This window comes from Bos javanicus, chromosome 7 (assembly GCF_032452875.1).
Source record: "Bos javanicus breed banteng chromosome 7, ARS-OSU_banteng_1.0, whole genome shotgun sequence".
NCBI classification, from domain to species: domain Eukaryota; kingdom Metazoa; phylum Chordata; class Mammalia; order Artiodactyla; family Bovidae; genus Bos; species Bos javanicus.
In genome coordinates, this window is record NC_083874.1 from 5,205,351 (window position 1) to 5,230,648 (window position 25,298).

The following is a 25,298-nucleotide window of genomic DNA, read 5'->3' on the forward strand; positions in this document are numbered from 1 at the left end:
CCCCGAGCCAGGGCTGCCTCTGTGCCAGGTGGACACAGAAACGCGATGGGAAGGTGCTGGACTTACTGATGGATGGCTTGGAGGAACTTACGCTGGTGTTTCCGAACCCGGGCCTGGTCTGGCTTTTTCACCAGCCTGGTGTGTTTGTAGATGAGCCACGTCTCCCTGAGAACGTTAGCAGCGGCGTTTTTTACCTGAGGCCAAAGAAAGAACAGATCCTTGCTGCTGCTGCTCAGTCATGTCCAACTCTTTGTGACCCCATAGAGTCTAGCCCGCCAGGCTCCTCTGCCCATGGGATTTTTCAGGCAAGAATATTGGAGTGGGTTGCCATTTCCTCCTCCAGGGGATCTTCCCAACCCAGGGATCAAACCTACATCTACTGCATTGGCAGGTGGATTCTTTACCACTGAGCCACCTGGGAAGCCCCGAGTAGGCACAAAACTATGGAAGGCTCTGGAAACTTCTGGAAACTTCCAGAAACTCCCAGAAACTGGAATGGAAGTATCCCTCTGGGGTCCTGGGACTGTAAGGCAGGACCATGTTTACCCAGCCACATCTGTACTCTGTGTGTGTGTGTGTGCATGCATGGGTGCCTAATATCACTCACCACAGGCCAGACCCTTTCTATACGTCTTGCTAATGTTACCTCGGTGAATCTACACACGGTTGAATCTCTCTCACTTTATATGTGAGCAAATAGGCACAGACAGACCCACCTGCTGAGGTGGATCTCTTATACAGCTTATAAGTTGCACCTGGCTGCCTGCCTCTCATTGAGTGGCCTTTGGCTGGGCTGTGACTGAGCATGGAAGTGGACACCTGTGGCCATAGCCACGACTCTGTGCACAGCTCAAAGGTGTTTACATGGCAGTGCAGCTCAGGGCACTCTGGGCATACACAGGCAGCATGGTGTGACCCACGGGCACACGTGCAGAAGCAAGGCGGGGAGAGTCAGCCTTGAGGACCAGGAGGTGAAATGGCTGTGATGGGGCTGGTGTCCTTACCCGCTTAGTGAGCTGAGTGTCCATCATGAAGTTGTGCACGTGCTTCTCTGCCTTGGTGAGCTCCAGCTTCCGGGCCACCACAGCCACCACGAGTGCCGTGCAGCCAGCCCCCTACATGAAGAAGGTGAGGGGGTGTGTCAGAATCCACCTCATATGGGTCGCAAGTAGGACACCCTCCCTCCTCCAGGAAGCCTTCCTGCTTCCCCCCTCACCTTTGCCCTCCAAACCTGCAGGGTTGGCAAATCTCATCTTCTGAGTTCACTGACTCTAAACCCCTCTTGCTTAATACCACCGAATGTCCAGGGAGTCTGTGCCATACATTAGTCCGTTTGATTCCCAACAAGCCCAGGAGGCAGGACCACCACTCTTATCCCTCTTGGGCAGGGGGGAAAAGTGAGGCTCAAAGATAAGGAAAAGGACAAGAAGCAGGCAGGATCTGCATGTCCATTTGGGGCTGATGCCCATGGAGGTGGGAGGACGGGAAGAGTTTCCATCCAGGCTTTGGGGTCTAATGATGGAGACAGAGACCCAGCTGACATGTCGCTGACCAGTAATGCAGCTAACTGGTAGGGTCAGAAGGGCGGTGAGAAAGAAGATCAGGTCAGCTGACCATGGTGGCGCATTTTCAGGACAGCAGAGGCAAAGTTTAGGTCCCAGGATGCGGGGAAGTAAAAGGAGGGGTCGTCTCCCCTGTGATGGGGCTCCCTGCTCTTAGCAACCACACTCCCCAGTATGTCCTGAACGGCAGCCAGTCCCCCAGTGAGGGAAGGAGGCCAGAGAGGACTTGCTTGTCCACTTGGCGGCCACTTGAGAGGCAGAAGGGCAGGAGGGAGGGACCCAAGGAGGAGGGCAAGGCTGCCAGGCAGGAGTAGTGGGGGACAGTGAAAAGTGATGGAGGAGGGCGAGAAAGGGGGCATTCAGTCACTGAGAATGGGGATCCTGGGAACACAGGGCACCTAGCTGTCATCAGCCCAGGAGTGGCCAGGGAGCAGGTGGCAGGGGCCGGTGAGGGGGGCCGCTGAGGGGCCGGAAGGCGGCTCCCTGATTGTACCAGGGCTCTCTCTGGCACCTCACACACCCACTGCTTCCTCCTGTGGGTGCTGCATACAGGATGGAAGGAAGGAAGAGACCCAACCCAGCCCCTGGGGACCAGGGGAGTGCCTAGTTTTTCTTACAGATAGAAGCAAACATTTATGGGGAAGGGTGGGCACAAAGCCACCCCTTGAGGAGATCCCATCATGCATTTCTGGCCAGGATATGGGTCTTGGGAGGACTCAGGAGTCTGTGTTCAAGAAAAGCCCTGTCTAAAACATTCTCTGACATAAATCGTACCAGTGTTTTCTTAGGTCAGTCTTCCAAAGCAATAGAAATAAAAATAAACAAATGGGAACTAGTCAAACTTACGAGCTTTTGTACAGCAAAGGAAACCACAAAAAAAAAAAAAAGAAAAAAGACAACCTACAGAATGGGAGAAAATATTTGCAAATGATGTAACAGACAAGGGTTTAATTTCCAAAATACACTGACAGCTCATACAACTCAACAACAAAAAACAAACAGCCCAGTTGAAAAATGAGCAGAACACATTAATAGATATTTCTCCAAAGAAGACATACAGATGGCCAATAGGCACGTGAAAAGATGCTCAACATCAGCAACTGTGACAGAAATGCAAATCAAAACTATAATGAGGTACCTCCTCACACCTGTCAGAATGGCCACCATTAAAAAGTCCACAAACAACAAATACTGGAAAGGCTGTGGAGAAAAGGAAACCCTTCCGCACTGCTGATGGGAATGGACATTGGTTCAGTCACTACGGTAAACAGTGTGGAGGTTCCTCAGAAAACGAAAAATGGAATTACCATACCATCCAGCAATCCCACTGCTGGGCACATACCCAGACAAAACTACAATTCACAAAGGTACATGCACCCCTATATCCAAAGCAGCACTATGCACAATAGCTAAGAAATGGAAACAGTCTAAATATCCCCTGACAGATGACTGGATAAAGACGTGGTACGTATATACCATGGACACAAAAAAAGAATCAAATAATGCCTCTTGCAGCAACATGGGGGAAACTAGACGTTATCATACTAAGTGAAGTAACTAAAAACGAGAAAGACAAATACCGTATGGCATCATTTATACGTGGAATCTAAAACGTGGCACAAATGACCCTATCTGCAGATCAGAAACAAACTCACAGACACAGAGAACAAACCTGTGGTTGTCAGCAGGGAGAGGGAGGTGGAAGCGAGGGGGTGGAAGTGCGGGATTAGCAGATACAAACTGTTACATACAGAATGGATAAACAAGGCCCTACTGATACAGCACAGGAGACTATACTCAGTATCCTGTGATAAACCATAATGGAAAAGAATACTCAATAAAAAGACTGTTTTCTGTGTGTAACTGGGTCATTAGCTATAAGCAGAGATTGGCACAACATTGTAAGTCAACTATACTTCAATAAAAATTTAAAAACAGAAATCCCTGTCAACTGGGGCCAAGAACATATTGGGACCCTCCATGTGGAATACTATGCAGCCAGGAAGAAGACGGGCTGCTGGCCAGCGTGCCACACAATAGCACAGATGCCACACCCAGCAAAAGGCTCTGAGATTAGAGGAGGCCATGCTGGGATGCACTGAAGTTCAAGGATGAGCAAATGTGTGTTTTATAACATTTTGGAAGTGGGTGGGCCATGGAACAGTGACAGGGAGGGGACACACTTGGACAAGGATGGAAGAGGAGACAATAAAAGGAGAATAAGAAGCAGAAAGGCTTGAAAGACCAAGGTGTGGCTTCATGTGATACCTGGCTACGTGGTAACAGAAAAGCAAGAAGCATCCCTGGGTATAAACACTCCTGCATTTGCTGGAGGCGAGGGCCAGGAGTGAGCTGCAGGCTAAATACCAAACTAAGTTTCTGGAAGGAGGCTCATTCCAGTGCAGAGAACACGGCTTTTCTGTTTCACTGCAGGGTTTCTGGGTTTAAAGTCATCTTATCTGAATACTTCGGGTTTTTTATCTGTAAAGTTCATCTGAGGGCTTCCCTGGTGGCTCAGTAGTTAAGAACTCGCCTGCCAATGCAGGAGATGCGGGTTTGATCCCTGCATCAGGAAGATCCCCTGGAGAAGGGAATGGCTACCCACTCCAGTATTCTTGTCTGGAGAACTCTATGGACAGAGGAGCCTGGTGGGCTATAGTCCATGGGGTCGCAGAGTTGGACATGACTGAGAGACTGACATGCTCACAGTTCTTCATAGCAGAGGTTGGTGGGGGGGTTGCAGATAAGGCTCAAGAGTGTGTGCAGGGCCTGCATCCCTTTAACCTGGCCTCAGGTGATCTCTGGATGAGCGTCTGTGATTCCCATGGTTATCAAACTGACCTCTCTGGAATGAAGACCGCTTTACCAAGTATTTCGTCGTCTTCCATTGGCTGGAGGCTTTAGTTCCATAGAAGAGCTCAAAGATAATATTTGTGTCCCTGAGGCAGAACCGGGGCCCTGCCCCCAGGCTGCGCTGCGGGTTCCCGGCTGCTCCTCTCCTGTCTCTGTATCCCCTCCCCTGATCAGCAACTCTCTGAAAGGTTTCTGTGCCCACAGGGTCCTGCTCAATTTCAATTTGCGAAAAAATTAACACAAACAAGCCAAAGGAAGCCAACCTAATTCCCCCCATGATCCTCCCCAGGCCACTTATTTCCCTTTGTACAGAAATGCATCTGTCCCTACGAAAGTCCCTCATCATCCCCACCATGGTTTTCTTTCCTCCCGCAGAAGGAGGGGCTGTGTTTCCATTGGGTCCATTCGGCCCCCTTCACTGAACGTAGACTGTCTCACGTTCTCACCATCTCCCCAGGCCCGTGGCTCTCTCCCCTCTTTGCCCTTTGTCTTTCTTTTTGGACACGAGCTGGGGGTACACATCCTTCTCTGGCCCCCACTGGGTCCTTGCTTCTATAGGCTAAGCTGACCCAGCCCTCTCTTAGTTAAAAGGCATTATGCATGTTTCCTTAAGTTATTTTACAATCTACTCCAGCACCCCACCTCCAGCAAATTAAATTTGTTGTTGTTGTTTAGGTGCTAAGTTGTGTCCGACTCTTTGCAACCCCATGGACTGTAGCCCACCAGGCTCCTCTGTCCATAGAATTCTCCAGGCAAGAATACTGGAGTGGGCAGTCATTCCCTTCTCCAAGGGACCTTCCTGATCCAGAGATCGAACCTGGGTCTTCTGCATTGTAGGCAGATTCTTTATCGCCTGAACCACCAGGGAAAACTCCACCCTGGAGCCACTGCTATGAAACCCTTCACCAAATCCTCCCGGGCTGGGACACAGTTTTGAGGGGCACAAGCCTGCTGTGTCCCTTTCTGTCTAGCAAAGCAATAAAGCTATTCTTTTATATTTCACCCCAAACTCTATCTCCAAGATTTGACTTGAAATCAGTACACAGAGGCCAAGTTTCTGGCATCAAAATGAAGGTGTTAACTAGGGCCTAGGGATAGGCGTTCCCTGCTGCTGCTGCTTCTGCGGCTAAGTCGCTTCAGCTGTGTCCGACTCTGTGCGACCCCAGAGACGGCAGCCCACCAGGCTCCCCCGTCCCTGGGATTCTCCAGGCAAGAACACTGGAGTGGGTTGCCATTTCCTCCTCCAATGCATGAAAATGAAAAGTGAAAGTGAAGTCGCTTAGTCGTGTCCGACTCTTAGCAACCCCATGGACTCCAGCCCACCAGGCTCCTCCGTCCATGGGATTTTCCAGGCAAGAGTACTGTAGTGGGGTGCCATTGCCTTCTCCAACCTCAGGGGAATTCCCTGGTGGTCGAGTGGTCGTGAAGTGAAAACATCACACTTTCACTGCCGAAAGTGTGGGTTCCATCTTCGGTCTGGGAGCTAGGATCCCATAAGTCATGAAAGTGAAGTCGCTCAGTCGTGTCCAATTCTTGGCGACCCCATGGACTCCAGCCCACCAGGCTCCTCCGTCCATGGGATTTTCCAGGCGAGAGTATTGGAGTGGGGTGCCATTGCCTTCTCCAGGGCCTTCCCTACCATACGTCAAACAAGTCATAATTCAAAACATGGAAAAGCACTTATGGAGATCAAAGAAGCTTGGAGAGAAAGAAGGTCCCAGAAGGAAGGGATGGGCAGGGAACCTAATGATCGAATCACGGTAAAGATAAGGCTGCTGCTGCAGACTGACTTAGGAAGACTTTAGGGAAGACGGGGTGCCGCCTGGGCCCACAGAGTCACATGAGATAAACTTCACACCCGAGGAGCTCAGTGGGATGCTCAGCACACCCTGAGAGTTAGGCAAGGATGGGGAACTGGGTTGTGATGGCAGGGGTCGAGGGTATTGACTGGGTATCTGAGGCATTCATGGCTTTAGGCATTTTACAAAAATGAAGGGACTGAGTCCCTGCAAGAAGCAGGAGTGGGCACTGGTTACAGCCAGGGAAACCAAGGCACAGAAGCATCAAGCCCCTTGCCCTGGATCCAAGGGCCGTGAGTTACGTGGGCTGTGGGGCATGAAGGGGCAATGGTTACTCTTGGTTCAGAGTGGACTGCAACATCTGGCCTGGTGGCCACAGGAGAAGCTGTATGACTCAGGCTGGAAGAACCCAAGAAGAGATGTCCCCTGGAAGCCTAAAGGCGTGGGTTTCATGCCGCATCAGAGGGAAGGGGGCAATGGAGGGCTGACACAGGGAGGAACTCTGAGCAGGCCCAGCTCGAAATGGGGTGAGCTCCCATCAGTGGGGATATGCAGGGGCCCTCAACCTTACCATGATGCCGGTGAGCAGGCACACGCCCTTCCCGCAATAGGTGTGGGGCACCATGTCACCGTAGCCGATGGAGAGAAAGGTGATGGAGATGAGCCACATGGCCCCCAGGAAGTTGCTGGTCACCTCCTGCTTGTCGTGGTACCTGAAGGGGAGCCAGGGAGGGCCTAGTCAGTCCACACTGGTCTCTCTGCCATCATCACACCCCCAGGGGCAGTGCCAGGAAGGCAGGGCCCTGGGTCCATCTGACTGCATGGGGGGCCTTGACCGCAGGAAGCTGACCACTCTGGAGGCTCAAAGTATCCAAAGTGTTGCTGTAGGGCAGTGTGGGGCAATGGTTAGTGCCCAAGACAGCCCCATGGTCCTCCTGAGGACACCCCAGGGCAGAGGGCACCCATACCCTCCTCCCCAGCATCCCTTACAACACCCTCCTTTCACCTGACCACCAAGCTGCTTGTTATGGGGCAGTAAGGGGTCCAGGTGAGGGAGCGTCCACATGTGTCCACGCATAAGCACACGATCCCCCTCCCAAAGACAGACACACAGACAGATGCAAACACAGGTGGCCATGGGCACCAGAAGCAGCAGGAAGTAGAGGCGAGGATTCAGGTCAGACACCAGGAAGAACTTCCCCAATCAGCAAGGCCCTGAGAGGGGAGGAGGACTCCACGGGGAGACAGAAGCCTGCAGGAGCAAGCCCTGGGGATGGGAGTCCTAGGACAGTCAACATGTGGAAGGCAACTGTTCCAGCTTCAGGCCTGAGAATCTTCCTGTGTTAGGAGGGAAAGGCAGCAGCATGTTTAGCTCTGGGCAGAGACCTGGGACTCAACTTTTGTTATTCAAGAGGACAGATTCCAAGGCCTTGCAAAGGGACAGGATTTTGTCCCAGTCAAAGCCAAGCCCGAGACTCTGTCTGCACAGGCTATGAACTGATTGTATCTATGGTCAGCCCCAGGCTGACCATAGAGGCTGAGGGACTGTGCTCTGGATCTGGAGGTGGTTCAAAGCTTTGCTCCAGCCCAGTCCCCTGCTTGTAAAACCCCTCCAGCTCAGGGAGGTCATGAAGCCCTTCCCAGATGACCGCTCTCCTTTTGGGCCACAGAGGCCGGGCAGGGGGAGCTGGTGGGGAGGGCTGTTCCAGGCAGATGGGGCTGGGGTCAGGGGCTCAAGATAAGGAGGAGATGGAGACTTCCCTGGAGGTCCAGTGGTTAGGACTCTGAGCTTCCAATGCATGGCGCACAGGTTCAATCCCTGTTCAGGGAACTAAGATCCCACATGCCATGGGGCATGACCAAAAAAAAGACAAGGAGGAGACGGAAACCCAAAACGTGGGAAGGAGGGATGGAGGCCTTTCTGTTCAGCCTGGGCTTCCAGCTGCCTGCTGGGTGAGGGGCACCAGGGACCGAGCCTCGTCTTTCACTGTGGCACCTGAGCCTGAAGCTGCGCCAGCTTCCACTTCTCCAGAGACCAGCACCCCACACCCAGGAGGCAGGAGGAGCCAGGGAACTATCAGCCATCAGCCATGGGCGCGGAGGCTCCAGGCCTGGCTGGAGCTCTGGTGGGGGCTACTGGGTCATCCTGGACCAAGGAGTCGGGGGCATGCAGGAGGTGGGGTGGGACAGAGCCACAGGGGTGGAGTAAGGCGGGCGAGGGGGCGTCAAGCGATGTTACAGGGCTCAGAATTTAGGATTGGCTGCCCCTGGCCTTGCCCCATTCCCCGCCCTCACCAGGCGCCCCTGTAGTGACCCAGCCTGGACCTCAGCGATGCCTGACACGGGGCACCCTCTCCCACTCCCCAGCCCCCAGCCCTCGGGTCTGTGGGAACTGGCACAGAGGCACGTCAGGGGAATAAGGAGCCCTCATATGATCCTCAGCCTTGGTGATGGGAAGAGCTGGGCCCTCTCTGCCAGGAGCCCCATATCAGGTGGAGGCGGGGTGGGGGAGGGGACAACTGAAGGGGTGAGGATTGGGGTTCCGGGGACAGGTCCGGCCCAGGGACTTCCCAGGAAGCCCAGTGCCAGAACCACCCATTACAGCCCTACCCAGCTCATCAAGAGGCAAGAGAGACCCCCTCCCAGACAAGGCATTTCCCTTCCCTGAGAGATCCAGGGGGACCCTTCCCTCACCATGAAGCCCTGGGGGGTTTCTGGAGAGAAGCAGGAGTTGGGCCCTCAGGGTGTCCCTTTAGGTCCTCAGAGCCGCAGTGTTCTCATCTGTAAGTTGGCTGGATGGCCCTGCACCTTCCAAGGCCGTTCAGAACAAACCCCTGTATGGGGGTCTTAAAAGCTGGGACTGTGCTTGTTCATCCCAGACCCACTGAAGGAGCTGTCCCTGCCCCCTGGGGCCAGCTGCCTCAACCAGGTGCCAGAGCTAAATTCTTCTTCCCTCTACTCCCTCCTGCTGCCCCCTCCTTGGTGGCAAGGACCCCAGGGGTGCCCAGGGCCCCGGGCCCGAGAGTGACCCAGACCCGCCTGGTGGCACTGGAACAAGCCCTCCCCATGGCCCACGGGCTCTGGGCGGGTCCCGGACACCCGCCTCCCCTCTCCACTCCCTCCCCTGGTGGCAGCTGATCTTAAATTCCTGGCGGGCAGGGCAGCTGGCAGCTTTGCACACACAGCTCGGCTGAGGGCAGGACTCACATGTTTTCCCTACAGTCCGGCAGTGTGGGCAGAGGGGAGAAGGAGAGCAGGTTAAATTGTAGGGGATGCAAGTGGACAGAGCGGGTCCCTGTTCCTGCTGCCTCCACCACCCTGGGCCAGAGACGGGGCCAGTGGAGGGGCCCCTGGAGGGAGGGGAAGCGGGAGGAGGGATGCAGTCCCGGAGGGGTGAGGGTCAGGGTAGGAGTTGGGGGTGGCTGGGGACACAGGGCTGGAGCCCCAGGGATGAGGAAGCTGCATGTGAGAGACAGTCGCTGAGGCCAGGAACTGGGGGGAGGGTTCAGCAGGATCAGGGGTCACGGGGACGGAGCCATGGGTGGGTACGGGGTTCAGCAGGGTCAGAGTGATGGCTGGGGGAGCCCTGGGGTCACTAAAATCGTGGGTGGGCCTGAGGGTCATGGGGGGTCAGGGCCCAGGGTTCAGGGGCGCACCTCTCACAGACCCGCACGGTCCAGGCAGCGATGATCCAGGAGGAGATGCTGAAGACAAGGAGCACAGTGCCCGGGCAGATGGTCATGAGCGTCTTCATGACGAAGCGCGTGTTGAAGGTGATCTTGTTGAGGGCGCCGATGCTGCGGCTGGAGGCGTCTGTGAAGATCTTGCTGTGCAGCAGCATGACGCGGCCCAGCAGGTAGAGACGCAGGAACATGGGCACGGAGAGCAGCACATCCACGTCAGCCTCGGCCGCTGACGGCGTGTACGTGAAGGCCAGCCGCGCTGTCCACGTGAAGCGGTAGTGGCCGGGCACCGGGTGAATGGCGCATACGGCTAGCTCCAGGGAGATGAGGAACACACGCTCGCATGTCATGGCGATGCGCCAGTCGTCCGCCCCGTTGTCCACCATGAACAGCTGCAGAGATCGGGTGGGCAGGACACAGTGGGTGTTGGACACGTGCCCAAGCCACGGAGGGCGGGAGATCCCAGCCCCAAACCGCACCAGCTTTTACAACAAACATGGCCTCACAGGCAAAACCCCCTAGTGCCCAGGGTCAGCCACAATTCAAGCTAAACAGGGCACAGGTGTTCCCCCCAAAGTCAAACACAGAGTTCCCAATGACCCAGCCCTCCCAGTCCTAGGTATATGGGCAGGAGAGATGAGAACAGTTGTTCAAACACATCCTTGTGTGCGTGCAATCACAGTAGCACTGTTCATGGGCGCCCAAAGTAGAAACCAGCCAACGTCCATCCAGGGATGGAGAGAGAAACAGCATGTGGTCCTTCCACGCGTGGAACGTGTCTCAGCCACAGAGAGGAGAGAAGCGTTGGCACACGCTACTCCGTGAAGACATTATGCTGAGAAAAAACGGCAGTCACAGAAGGCCACCAGCCAGGGTCCAGGAGGCAAGGCTGTGCCTCGGTAGGCCGGAAGGTGGGGCGCTGAGCCAGTGAGGATCATTCTCCAACCTTCACACCCAGTGGAATTTGCCTGGGCAGGTCTGAGACAGGTTTAGGACCTCTCACTCCTCTCCTCTCATATCTGTCGGCTTCGGGGACGGGAATGTCTACCCTATGCTAGTCCCACCACTGTACTTTGGAAGCACACAGCTTATCTGGTTCACAGCTGGAGGAAAATTTTGTCTCCAGGGGAACTGTACCTCAAGTCTCACCCATGTCTGTTTTAGAAGATACTTAGCCTGCCAATCTAGGAGATGCAAGAGATGCACATTTGATCCCTGGGTCGGGAAGATCCCCTGGAGTAGGAAACTGCAACCCACTCCAGTATTCTTGCTGGGATAATCCCATGGACAGAGGATCCTGGTGAGCTATACAGTCCATGGGGTTGCAAAGGGTCAGACACAACTGAGTAACAGAACACACACATTGAAATATAATCTTTCTTTCTTTTTTCCTTTGGCCACACTGCACAGTACATGGGATTTTACTTCCCTGACCTGGGATCGAACCTGGGCCCCTGAAGTGGAAGTGTGGATTCTTAACCACTGGACCACTGGGGAAGTCCCTAGATGATATTTAAAGGAGATTTTGGACTTTGAGTTGATGCTGGAATGGGTTAAGACTTTGGGGGCTGCTGGGATTGATGAATTTTGCATGGGAGAAGGACATGGATTTGGGAGGTGGGCCAGAGGGTGGAGAGTTATGGACTGAACTTTGTCCACTCAATATTCAACTGCTAAGGCCCTAGCCCCCAATATGACTGTATTTGGAAATAGGGCCTTTAAAGATATAATTAAGATTAAGTGAGGTCATAGGGGTGGGGCCTGTCCTACAGGACTGGTATCCTTATAAGAAGGGTATATACAGGCGTATATGTGCATAGAGGGGTATATGCGCATATAGCAAAGGCTGTGTGAGGTCAACATGAGAAGGCAGCCGCCTGCATGTCAAGGAGAGAGCCTCAGGAGAAACCAACCCTGCCAGCACCTGACCTTGGCCTTCCAGCCTCCAGAGATGCGAGAGAATACATGTGTGTGTTAGTCATTCAGTCATGTCTGACTCTTTATGACCCTATGGACTGTAGCCTGCCAGGCTCCTCTGTCCACGGGATTTCCCAGGCAAGCATACTGGAGTGGGTTGCCATTTCTTTCTCCAGGGGATCTTCCCAACCCAGGGATCGAACCCAGGTCTCCTGCATTGCAGGCAGATTCTTTACTGTCTAAGCCATCAGGGAAGCCCCACGAGAAAATATACTTCTGTTGTGTGAGACACGCAGCTGCGGTGCTGCAAACGTACAGTACTTCATCCTTTTTTGTTTTGCTGAATAATATGCCCTTGTATGGACGGACCACCATTTATTTATCCATACATCAGTCAGTGGACATTTGGGTGGTTTCCACTTTTAGGCAACTGTGAACAATGCTGCTCTGAACACATGCGTACACGTCTTTGTGTGGATGTAGTTGTTTCTCCCGGGTGTGTAACTAGGGGTGGAATTGCTGGGTCATAGGTAACTCCATGTTTAACTGTTGCTGTTCCCAGCTGTCCCTTTAGAACTGCTTCCTCTACTTCAAGGGCCACCATCCTCCTACCCCAACTCCTAGCCAGACTGAGGACCCCTCCTGTGTACCAGACTCTGTCTGCTGACAGGTCTGCATACAGTACAACCTAGGTAGGATTTTCCTACGCCCATCTCCTGCCAGGCTGTGGCTCCTTGAGGTCAGGGGTCAAAGGCCAGAGTCAGGAGCCAGATCTGACCCCCTTTGGTATACCCAGGCCCTGGTGCTGGCCTGCTGTGGTAACACCTGCCTTACAAGCCCTGAACTTGGCTCTCCAGGGACCTGACCAGGTTTTGATCAGCCCCTGAAATAGGAGAATCCTTGACACATGAGAAATCTTTCAAACACAGGTCCAGTGGATGAGGAAAAGGAGCCTGGGGCTACAAACACCGGACTCCATGGCTGCAAAACCTCAGAAGACCCCAGGGCTGCAAAAACAATCCACGTGCACCTCAGAACCCCAGCCCACTGCCTGCTCCCTCACTGTTAGTCTTCTTTACCAAATTATCGATGAAAATTAAAATGACGATACGCATTCCAGGAAATTTAGAGTGATCTAAACAGTGTGTTTCCATGGAGATCTTTTTTTTTTCTTCTATAAAGTGGCTATTGATCCCTCTATGTTTTAGAGGGTTCCCAGGTCCTGGGGGCTTCCCAGCTGGCACTAGTGGTAAAGAACCCGCATGCCAATGCAGGAGATACAAGAGACGCAGGTTCAATCCCTGGGTTGGGAAGATCCTCTGGAGGAGGAAACGGCAACCCACTGCAGTATTGGAGAATCCCATGGATAGAGGAGCCTGGCAGGCTACAGTCCAAAGGGTCACAAAGAGTTGGACACAACTGAGTGTGTACTCATGGAGGTGGCTGTTGTGGGGGGCTCTGGGGAGCCGGAAGGGGAGCTGCCCTAAGCCCACTGAGCACTGACCTGGATCTCTCGGGCATGGTAGAGGATGACCAGGCCCAGCAGGATGACCGTGGAGAGGCTGATGAGGCATTTGAGTGCAAATGAGTACAGGGACTCCTGGGCAAAGAGAAAGCAGAGGGCAGGACAGACACTGGAGGCGGGCAGCACTCCTGACCCCCCACCCAGTCACTTCACTCAGGAAGTGAAGCTCCAGTCCTTACTCCTTAGGCTTGGGCTGACAGCAAGGTGGCACTTCAGTTTATAAGGCCAGGCCTCACATGGGCATAGCACTTCATAGTTTATAAAACCAGGCCTCGAGCAGATGCAGCACTTTAGAGTTTATAGGTTGACTTGGCTCTCATCTCCCTCCGTCCTGGCATCCACTTGGGGACCCACAACCCAGCTCATAACCTGGCCCAGCTCGCCCTCGAAAGGGGCAAAGTTCTTTCCCTGCTCCTCAAAGCAGCTCTTCTCTGGTGCTCCCCTGTCTCTTCCGGGCCTGACCCGGAAGCAGCCGCCTTCCTACCTTCAGTGAAAGCGCAGCCTCATGGTGCCAGGCAGAGGGAAGGGGCTGGAGACTTCTGGCCCCACCTGAGGCCTTCCTGCTGCCCCCAGTGGGTGGAAACAACAGGAGGCCCTGGGTGCCCCCACCTTCCCACCTCCAGGGTCCCCTCAGCATCCCCTGCCCCCCTCTCTTAGGGCCGATGTGGTCCCAGACCCCATGCCCAAGGGGGTCTCGGGGAGCCAAGTGGGACCAGCAGGGCCTCCCCGGGGTGCCAGGAGGAAGGGCCATGCCTACCTTGGTGTAGACCCCCCAGGACAGCTCCGTCTCTGTCACCATGACAACGATGCCGAACATGCCAAAGATTAGGGCATAGTCACTGAGGCGCTTCCGCTTCTCAAAGAGCGCCCGCCGGTGGCCCAGGCGGTGGCCAACGCTGGGGGGCTTCCCTGAGCCCCTCTGTCTGACCGCCTCATCTTCTTCCTCATCTTCTTCCTCTTCCTGGTCCTGGGGCTGCCCCCGGGGGCTGCCAGGCGAGGGTTGCGCCGGCTCGCTTTTGGCCACCACCACCTGGATGCCTGGGCCATTTGGAGGCTGCGGGGGGTGGCCGGCCTCAGGGTCCAGAGGATCTCGGCCCAGGGCACCCAGCCCGCCACCTAGTGGCCGTCCCTCGCAGCCACTGTGTCTGTGGCTGTTCATGACTATGTGGGTGCTGGCGTTGGGCTTGCTGCCGGCCGCCTGGGGCCTGGCATGGCTCAGCAACCGGGCTCCCGCGCTGACCTGCAGGGCACAGGGAACATGGTCATGTCAGGGTCTGGCCAACTGACCAGATGGCTAGGGACCCCCACCCCAGAACATCCTGGGCTGGAGAGGTCATGAACCCATTGCAGCTGACATGTGGACTGACCGACCACCCCAGAAACCAAGCCAACCTATGGCCCTCCTCGGCTCATAACCTCCACATGGACTTCCCTAGGGTCTAGTGGTTAAGAATCCACCTCCCAATGCAGGGGATGTGGGTCCGATCCCTGGTCGGGGAAACAAAGATCCCATACGCTGCAGGGCAACTAAGCCTGCTCGCTGCGACTACAGAGCCTACGCACTCTGGAGCCCACATGTCACAACTAGAAAGAAGTCTGCGGCCCACAACGAAGAGCCCACATGCCGCAACCAAGACCCAATGCAGCTAAAAGTAAACAAATATAAAACAAAAACAAACCTCCCCATGGCTCTCCAGCGCTATTGCATAAAAACTCCTCCCTGTGGCCAGGAGGCCTCTATCCCATCTTATCCTTCTCCCTTTCCCAGAGTCACCCCCTTTCAGCCGCACTGACCTCCTCATCACCAGGTTCCAACAAGCTTGGTCCTGCTTCAGGGCCCTTGCACACTCTGAGGCACCTGCTGCACCTCTGCCTGGAACACCCTCCTACCAGGCCTTTGCCCATTGACTTTTCTGTGTTTCCAAGTACCTAAAGCATGGACACTGAAAGCAATAAACACAGGCGACACTCAGGAAACACCTCTCAAAGCCTCAAGATGGAATTCTGCTGGCTGGTTCGCCTGGGAGGATTAGAGGCCACCTAAATGAGCCATCTGGAACTACCTTAAGGTCATCTTACGGTAAGACCACTTTACCTTAGCTTACCTGTCTCCTGAGAAACCTGTATGCAGGTCAAGAAGCGACAGTTAGAACCGGAGGACTGGTTCAAAACTGGGAGAGAATCGTCAAGGCTGTATATTGTCACTGGGCTTATTTAACTTCTATGCAGAGTACATGAGAAATGTTGGACTGGATGACTCCTGAGCTGGAATCAAGATTGCCGGGAGAAATACTGACAACCTCAGATATGCAGATGATACCGCTCTAATGGCAGAGAGTGAAGAAGAACTAAAGAGCCTCTTGATGAAAGTGAAAGAGGAGAGTGAAAAAGCTGACTTGAAACTCAACATTCAAAAAACTAAGATCATGGCATCTGGTCCCATCACTTCAAGGCAAATAGAAGGGGAAAATGTGTAAACAGTGACAGATATTATTAATACTTTCTTGGGCTCCAAAAGCACTGTGAATGGTGACTGAAGCCACGAAATTGACACTTATCCTTGGAAGGAAAGCTATGACAAACCAAGACACTGTATTAAAAAGCAGAGACATTACTTTGCTGACAAAGTTCATATAGTCAAAGCTATGGTTTTCCCAGTAGTCATGTAGGGATATGAGAGTTGGACCATAAAGAAGGCTGAGCATTGAAGAACTGATGCTTTTGACTTGTGGGGCTGGAGAAGATTCTTGAGAGTCCCTTTGACAGCAAGGAGATCAAACCAGTCAATCGTAAAGGAAATCAGTCCCGAATATTCATTGGAAGGACTGATGCTGAAGCTGAAGGTCCAATACCTTGGCCACCTGATGAGAAGAGCCAACTCATTGGAAAAGACCCTGATGCTAGGAAAGATTGAAGGCAGGAGGAGACGCAGGGGCAACAGAGGATGAAATGGTTGGATGGCATCACTGACCCAATGGACATGAGTTTAGAAAAACTCCAGGGGATAGTGGAGGACAGGGAAGCCTGGCATGCTGCAGTCCATGCAGTTGCAGAGAGTTGGATACGACTTAGCAACTGAATAACCAGCAGTGAGCCGTCAGGAGATGGTTCCAACCCAGACTTGACTCCTGACTTCTGGAATCTTGGACAAATTAATCTCACTCTACTGAGCCTCCAATTCCCCACCACACCACGTAGGGTTGTCCAAAGGCCTGAACATACTTACACAGTCAAAGGGTATGGCCAGGGAGATATTAGGGACCACGACTATGGCTATGAGACCCTCAGCTCCCTCCTGCCTGGATTCCAGGACCCAAGGAACAATCCAGGGTTTAATTCTAAGATCCCAGAATTGAGGAATGCTCTGGCAGTCCAGTGGTTAGGACTTTCACAGCTGAGGGCCTGGGTTCAATCCCTGGTCAGGGAACTAAGACCCCACAAGCCAAGGTGTGGCTAAAAAAAAAGACATAAAATTTAAACAGAAAAAGATCCCAGGGAACCCCCTGGGGGTCCGGGAGTTAGGGCTCTGTGGTCTCACTGCTGAGGAACGGGTTCAATCCCTGGCTGGGGAACTAAAAACCCCGTAAGCCATGTGATGCAGCCAAAAGACAAAAAGACCCCAGAACTGATTCTACAGCACCTTGGTCTGGTCCTGCGACCTTGGGCCAGGCTCAGTTTCCCCACAAAGGAAACTGGCTACCGAGAAGCAGACAGGCTGATATACTCTGATATCCTCAGATTCTGCGCCTGCCTGGGGCCAGGTCCCGCGTGTCACATGCGGGAGCAAGGACCTTGAAGACGGTGACATGCACAGGATGAGCCTGCCTGGAGTCCAGTCTTGCAAGACCCTGCACTGCTCCACCCACTCCAGCCCATTCTCTCACTCCTCACCCCCACAGGCACCCCCAGCTGCCACCACAGCCTGTGTTTACTGAACACCCACTACATGCCAGGCTCTGTCCTTCACGCAGAGTTTTCTCCTTAATTCTCACAACATCCCCAAAAAGGGGTCCTAGGATTTGGCCTGTTGTACAAATGGGGAAACTGAGGCACCAGTTTCCCTTCACTGTGCAGTGAAGGATCCGTCTCCTTACAAGGCAGATTCTGCATCAGGCTGCCTTGTGGGATTCTCCCAAGAAGCCAGGCGGCAGTGGGCTGTGGGTCCAGCGTTGTCCTCTTGGAAAAGGCTAAGCTGGCATGTGCTGGGGCTCAGGAGAGGGGGCTGCATGCAGAGACAAGACACCTCCGTGGCCCTGAAACCACATTCCTGGGGGTGAGAGACTCAGACAATGTCACACCAAGACACACCACGATGAGCAAGGTTGCCAGGCGAGACACGGGTGACCTTGGCCGGGGCACCAACCACCACATGCACTGCAGGATCACCTGTGTCCATGTCCACCCCGCCCCCAGACAGCGTCTGTCCCACTCACTACATGTCCCCAGACGAGGGTGTCAGCACACAGGAAGAACACAAGAAACATGAGTCTTAGGACACGTCCCACTTCCATCCATCCTACCAACCAGGCTGTGGCCACCTGTGGCCTGACGCTTCACAGTTTATAAGAGCTGGCCCCCCGTGGGCCCAGGACATTACAGTTTGTATGGGCTGATCGCCTGCAGGCCCACCACTTCACAGTTTATAAGGCTGATCTTGGCCCTGATCTCTCTCTTTGTCTTCACAAGCAGTCAGGCGCCACTTTCTTCTGGGGCTACGGTCCCTTCTGGCCACCTGAAGGGCCGTGAGCTGCTAGGTGGGACTAAGAGCCTGCCCCCGGGACACACACTGCAGCCCCAGCCCTGCTCTGTCCCAAGAGACAAGGAAACCCGGTCAGTCCTCCCAGCTTCCCTCCTGAAGGTACAAAAGGGTCCCTGCCCAGGGCTTGGGGACAGCAGGCAGGAGAGGTGATGGCCTGGCAGACGGAACCGGGAGGGGGTGGGGGCGCTGCAAACGACCTTCTGAAACGCACCGATGAAGATGCAATTTGGGGATGTGACTCAGCCACCTAACACACAGGCCAAATTCAGCCACGCGGCGGCCATGCTCCTCCTTGCCTGGCAGCCGCGTCCTGACATGCCCTGGGCAGAGAGGGAGTGGGGTGGGGTATGCGGATAGGCAGCAGGTGACTTCCAGGAGGGCGGAGGCCTGGGGGGCCTTCCTAGGGCCCATCACATTAATGTGGTTATTTGTTATTTAGTTGCTCAATCGTGTCTCTTTTGCGACCCCATGGACTGTAGCCCACCAGGCTCTGTACATGGGATTTTCCAGGCAGACCAAGACCTTGGTCAGAATTACTGTATTTAATCCCTATGGCTACTCAGCGAGGCAGGTGGCATCCTTACTCACATTTTACAGATGGGACACGAGACTCAGAGAGGTTCAGCACGTTGCCTGAGGTCACACAGCCAGGAAGGGCTAAGTTATTGCAGTCTGGGGGTGGCAGGATCTGCCTGGATCCTTCTTGACCAGCGACTATTCGGAAAAGGAGTCAGTCTGGCACAACTCTTGAGGGACCACAGAACTCACAGCACAGGAGTGGTGGCTCTCTGACACCTCCCACGACCTCATAGGAAGCGGAAGGACAGAGAGGCCTGCCTGAGATCTCACGGAAGAAGGGGCCAGCCCATAATCTAAAGACTGGGTGGTACCAGAGGGCCTTGGGTACAAGAGACCCACTCATCCCCAGGTTCACCTTCCCCTTCCTCATTGCAACCTGGCCCTAAAGGTGGGGTCTCCGGGATCCTCAGAGTTTCCCCAAAGAACCAGAAACTCGTATAAAACCCCAGCCAAGGTTTCGATGTCCACGAAAGGGTGTGTTTTTCTGGGTGAAGGCCCCAAGTTCTTCAAGGACTTCTAAAAAGGGAGAAACACCCTGTGCTGTATTTGGTTTTGAAGGTTCTTGGAATTGCTAAAATTGTCTCATATGTCTGGGGCCCAAGACCTCTGTTCCCTGAATGCTGGGGTAAGGAGATGAGCAGACCCTGCCTTCTGTACCATTTCAAGAGATAGTGTGGGAAACCTGTTGGCCAAGTGGGGCAGGGGGAGCCAGGAAGGCTCCTGAAGCAGGGAAGAAAGTGTGCAGGCAGCAGGGACCAAGGAGGCCAGCTCCTCTGAACTTTCCCACCCAACAGGAAGAGAAAGAAAATGACCAGAGAGCAAAGGCCCTCAAGTGAGCTCTTTTACAAATGATGGGTTGATTACGGAGGGACCTTTGGGTGTTCAGCCAGGACGAGGTCACTGCCACTTCCTCAGCTACTTCTTTAGTAACGGGGCATCTTAGTGCCAACCCAGCAGGGTCGGTGACCAGAAAGAAATGAGATCTCACGTGGAAAATGCCTAGCACACAGTCATGGGTACGCTGTGGTGCCACTGCCCAACACTGCAATCTGTCCTTCAGAGCTGGACCAGGAGAAAGTACCCCCCTGCCCATTACGCTCAAAGGCAGAGCCTCCCTGGGGCAAAACGCCCACCTCACTGCTCCCAGGAACTGTGGATAGAGTGGCACATGGCAGAATCTTGTAGGTTTTGTGGGCAAGTTGTGGGCTGTGTGTCCCTGTGGAGGGTAGGGAAGGACCCCAAGACGCTCCTCCACCATCACTCTTCAGGCCCTAGCTCTGCTGGGCGGACAGGATCCATTTGTCCTCCCACCCTCTGGGCTGTTGGAGAGTGGGTGCAGCAAGTCGTTGGCTGACTGCCCCATCCCTTAGGCATTCCGCCCTTCACCACCCATCAGGGTGCAGTTATCCTGCCCTAGCTTGCTCTCCCCAGTGCCCTCCACTCTGATGCGTCTCCATCAGCATCTCTGGCGCACCCCCAGTCTCCAGCACTCACATCTGAGGCCCCACCCTCCAGGACAGCCAGAACAGTGCACTGTGCTGGGTACCCGACCTCTGTCCTGGGAGAGCTAGGGGACCAGTTTTACGAACCCTGCTATGCTGCCCCTAACGGCTGGACACAAGGGCCAGTGGTGAGGGTCTCGTTCCTCCCATCCCCAAGTCAGTCCTGGGTCACTGCCTCCACCCCGAGAGCTCCCCCACCGTATCTAGGGAGTTTGGACACTCACTGCTCTGCCCCCGCCAAAGTGAACCCAGTACCCTCCCCCTCCAGGATGGGGATCCGTGAATCGACTCACTCGGGCGGTGCACATACACACATTCCCCCACTGCGATGTCCTCTCGGTTGCGGACCCCACGGAAATCCTCCCTCCTGGCCGCTCCCCCAAACAGCATCTCACTCCGGGACATGTCTCTCTGGGTACCCCTGCCCATACCGCTCAGTACCTGCGGGACGCGGCTCGGGCGGGCGGACGAGGCTGGAAGGGAGAGGGACCCACGCGGCCACGGACCACCAGGTCGGGGCCGGGGCCGGGGCCGGGGTTGCGGACGGGGCGGGCAGCAGCGGGCAGGCGCGAGGCCCCGGGGCGGTGGGGCCGGGGGCAGCGGCAGAGCTCGCATCCCCCGCCGCCCTGTACGCGGGCCCGGCCGGGGGGGCGAGCTCCCGCCCGGGCCGGGAGAGGAGGGGGCGGTGCGACGCCAGCGGCGCGGCCTATTGGCCGAGCCCGGGTTGGCACCGCCCCCGTCGACCCCGCAAGCCCCGCCTCCATTTAAAGATCCCTCATTCCCCGGTGCCCCTTTCGCCCCCCAGCGCGCGGCTGGTCCTCAAGCTCACCCTCCTGCCCCGCGCGATGGAGAGGACCACGGCGAAGCGAAAACTCCCGTCCTCGATCGTCTTTGAGAACTCCTAACCACCCGTTTTCCAAAATCAGGTCCCCAAACCAGCCACCTCTCAACATTTGCGCACCTGGGGTGCTGATCACAGCACGCACTTGCAGAGGTCACAACTTTGCAAAGTGACTGACCACCTCCCTCCTGAAATGACCTCGTCAAACTTCCGCTCTGTGTGTGTGGGGGGGGTGGGGGTCTTGGGGTGGGGAAAGAAGATGATGGCAAGTAGAAAGTGCCTTGGAGCTGGGTGTGGGGGCTTTCAGGGCTGGGGGTGGGGGGTGCTTGCTGGGGCAAAGGCCATCTTCTTTGAGAGGAGAATATCCACTCAGATTTAGCCTCCTCCCCCAGTCCTAAACTCCCCAAACCAATGCCAGGATGGCAGGCCAACAGGAGATTAGTTTTTGGTTCCAATGGTGCTCCTTTCCCCGGGTACTGAGGATGACCTTGGGCAACACATATTCAATGTTCATGGACACTCAGAGGAGCCTTGGGGACTGGAAAGTGGAGAGCCCTTACCTCCTCCATTCTCAGGCAGCCTCACCACCTCAGCCTCACCCTACCCCACCCTGTCAGCTGGGTGACTGAACCTGGCTCTGTCCTCCCTGGCTTGAGAACTCCTGGGGGCAGCAGTTCCCCTGTCTCTCTCCCAGTCCCCCATCTATTTTCCTCCTGGCCCTGAGCTTTGGGCCAGGTCAAAAACATCTGACTGCTCATCACTGCCTCGGGGCAGCTGTCTGTTCTTTCTGCAGTGCCCAGAAAATAGCTGGGCTGAATGAATGAGCCGACAGTGGCTTGGGCAGGGGTAGTCCCATGGGTCAGTGATGGTGGTGAGATGGTGAGTGGAGCCAGGTGATGGGTGGGGGGTCAGCAGATGGGACTCCTGGTCCCTCATCTCCAGAGCCTGTCCTTTATCCCAGCCTGCTGGGAGCACCCTAAGGAAGGCCTAGCCATGATAAATGCTAGTTGGGAAGTGGAGGCCTGGGGACACCCCATGCCCTGTTGTGTCCATAGGGGCTCCAGGAGTAGGGTTTGGGAACCGTAAGGGGATGCATTCTCAAACATGCTTCATCCTGCATCCCTCCATCCACTTACCAGCCCCCCTTTCCAGGCCTCCTCAGACTCCCCTCAGCTCACTCCAGGCCTTTGCACTTGCTGTTCCCTTGCCTGAGCCACTGGGCCCTCTTTCTAAAGCACAACAGTGATGGAGCCACCCACATCTCCCTCGGGGTCTGGCACACATCCCTGTGTCGCATTCAGTGCCCTGGCCTGACAGCCTGTGCTTGCCCCCGTATGGGTCCCTGCCCCACAAAAAGCATTCTCGTCGTGCCTACGGATTGACCCAGGCTTGCACAGACTGCTGTCATTCCCCTGCAGCACTGTGCGTGTGTGCTGAGTCGTGTCCGACTCTTTTGTCATCCCCCAGACTGTAGCACACCAGGATCCTCTGTCCATGGGATTCTGCAGGCAAGAATACTGGAGTAGGTTGCCATTTCCTACTCCAGGGGATCTTCCCCACCCAGGGATCAAACCCGTGTCTCTTGCACTGGCAGATGGGTTCTTATCACTTCGCCATCTGGGAAGCCACTGCAGTATCCAATGCTTTCTCAATTCAAGTCCACTGTGTAAACATCCAGAAATTCACAAGAGTATTGATCACAGGCCACAGAGGCCCATCCACTCCTCCCATCCTACCAGACCCTGCAGGCTCCGTATTTACCATCTCTCTCTCTCTCTAGAAAGATCCCTTTCTCTCCTTTGGGCTCACATGCCCCAAGAGATCAGGAAATTCCTTCACGGAGCTGCATTTAGGACAATCTGGTGACCCATCACCTTCTGCCCAAGTTGGCCCTGTTGTCTGCTTGAATCTCATCCCTCTGAGTCAAGGCTGGTCTTGGTGGACAGAGGTCAGAGGTGAATAAAGGTAGTGCTCTCGGCTTCCCAGGTGACACTAGTGGTAAAGAACGCGCCTGGCAATGCCAGAGATATAAGACGCACGTTCAACCCCTGGGTCAGCCCCTGGAGGACGGCATGGCAACCCACTCCAGTATTCTTGCCTAGAGAATCCCATGGACAGAGAGCCTGGCAGGCTACAGTCCAGGGTGTGGGGGGGCAGTCACAAAGAGTCAGACACAACTGAAGCAACTTAGCACACACTGAGTGGGATATATCTGAGCTTCCATTCCAGAGCCTCTCAGCAGCCCACAGTTAGCTGGAAGGGACTCAAAGAGCATGCACATGAACTTCAGCTGGGAGACCCTCAGGACTCAGGCCCCAGGAAATGACCTACAGACTGGTGACGGGGTAGAGGCTAAACATGAAGCCCCTCCTCCAGGGCCCTGAGGGGTGGACCACAAGTTCAGGGCAGTGGCTGTGGGTCTGGGTGCCGGAGACCTGGAGAACCTCACAGGAACTGAAGCACCCAGAGAGGCAGTGGCCTGAGCTGGGGCAGACTGGCCACCTCTCCCTCCTACCCCCAAGCTGCAAATTCACAGAAGTCTCAGACCCATCCTGGGTCTAACCAAAGACTGCCTCAAAGGAGGCGGGACCCTGAATCCCCTGTGAGTGTGGGAATGGCACAGTGGGGAAGGTATTCACTCACTCTCTCATTCATTCGTTTATCCACACATTCATTCATTCATTCACACACCCACCGAGTTTCTTCTCCAAGTGTGGTGCTGAGGATGCAGTCTGAGACAGGTATAAATCTTCCCCTCTTGGAGTTGATCTTCTCGAGGAAGGGAACAACTTTTACTAGTAAAGGACTAGTAAGGCTTCCACACAAAAGCATGGGAGGGACTTCCCTGGTGGTCCAGTGGTTAAGACTTCAAGCTCCCAGTGCAGGGGACCAGGGTTCGATCTCTGGTCAGGGAACTAGATTCACACGCCACAATTAAAAACCCTGCATGCCCCAATTAAACATTCTGCATGCTGCAATGAAGACTGAAGATCCCATGTGCCACACTTAAGACCCAGCACAGCCAAATAAATTAACTTAAAAAAAAGAAAAATAGCTTAAAAAAAAAAAAAAAAAGCATTGGCAAAGAATCCAGTGAAGTTGAGAAAACGAGAACGGAGGTGGGAGCCTTTAACTAGGGTGTTCTGGGGTGGCCTCTTGGAAGAAGGAACATTTGAAGGCGGGCCAAGAAGCCAGCCCTAGAAAAGCTGGAGAAGGGTACACCCAGAGGAAGGCACTGCAAGGGCAAAGGCATTGAGGTGAGCCTACTGAGAAGGGAGACCGGTGGGGCTAGAGTGAAGGAGTAAGTGGGGTGGGGGTCACAGAGGCAAGCAGGGGTCCCACTCTCGGGGCCGTGTGCAGGACTCTGAGCAGAGCAGAAGTCATGAAGCGTTTATCCCCCTAGTGTCCTGGCAACTGTGGAGGTTGGGGGAGGAAGGCATTGCAGAGGGTTTGTTCCTGGGCTTTTCAGTATTCAGGGACCCCCCACCCCAGAAGCTTCATTCATTCTGTCAGCATTTACTAAGCACCTCCTGTCTTCAGGGCTACTGTGATGATGAAGACACACAAAATCCCCCAAACGCAGGGTTTCAGGCCAGTGGGCAAGATAAGATACTGAATCAATCAATAAATATATCTGGCACTTGCAGATGGCTCACAGAGGAAACGAGGCCAGGAAGGGGTGGGAAGGGACTGTGCCTGGCCTCCTCTGTTACTTACCACGGGGCAGCCCACTGAAGAGCCCTTGGTCCCTACTCTGGAGGAGGAGATGGGAGCCTGGGGGTGGCACGCAGGCAGAGAAGCCTCTGTCATTAGCACAGAGTTCCCGTGAGCAGCAGGGAGACCCTCCATACCCACCAGGGGACCTGCCCTGGGGCTGTCTTGCTCATTCAGCTGTAGCTGCATCCTTGCTCCAGACTCTAGCCTGCCCTCCTGCCCTTGCCACTCTCGGGCTCGAAGGCTCCAGACTAACTCTTCCTCCCCAGAGTCCCCCACATCTGACAGACAAGTTCATGATCACTTCTGAATTCATTCCAGCCCACCCCTCTGTCCCCATCCCTACAGCCCCTGCCTCGGCACAAGGCTTGATTCTGAAGTATGGTGCCCCGCTGTGTGGCTCTTCTGATTTGAACAGTATCCCTCCCCCTAATTCCAGCTCATCCAGGACGTCAGAACAGGACCTTATTTGATCACATTGTTGGTCTTTGCAGATGTAGTTAAATTAAGATGACGTCTTAATTTTATTGGCTCAGACAATAAAGAATCTGCCTGCAATGGGGG

The 25,298-nt window shown here is 54.7% G+C and overlaps 1 protein-coding gene across 3 annotated transcripts in view; it reads right to left on the reverse strand.

Annotated features, from left to right (window-relative positions):
* Positions 1 to 25,298, reverse strand: part of KCNN1 (potassium calcium-activated channel subfamily N member 1) — a 38,356-nt gene that overhangs the window by 8,497 nt on the left and 4,561 nt on the right. For 2 of the 3 annotated variants that reach the window (XM_061421600.1, XM_061421601.1), the window contains exons 2-7: positions 14,097 to 14,579; positions 13,319 to 13,414; positions 9,871 to 10,289; positions 6,786 to 6,927; positions 1,005 to 1,115; positions 67 to 194 (exon numbers count right to left, since the gene is read on the reverse strand). In XM_061421600.1, the coding sequence (XP_061277584.1) occupies positions 67 to 194; positions 1,005 to 1,115; positions 6,786 to 6,927; positions 9,871 to 10,289; positions 13,319 to 13,414; positions 14,097 to 14,498 (1,298 nt within the window). In that variant the 5' untranslated portion in view covers positions 14,499 to 14,579. Of the gene's footprint in view, positions 1 to 66; positions 195 to 1,004; positions 1,116 to 6,785; positions 6,928 to 9,870; positions 10,290 to 13,318; positions 13,415 to 14,096; positions 14,580 to 20,620; positions 20,711 to 25,298 lie in introns of those variants that run through there. The other variant, XM_061421599.1, reaches the window with a different exon arrangement.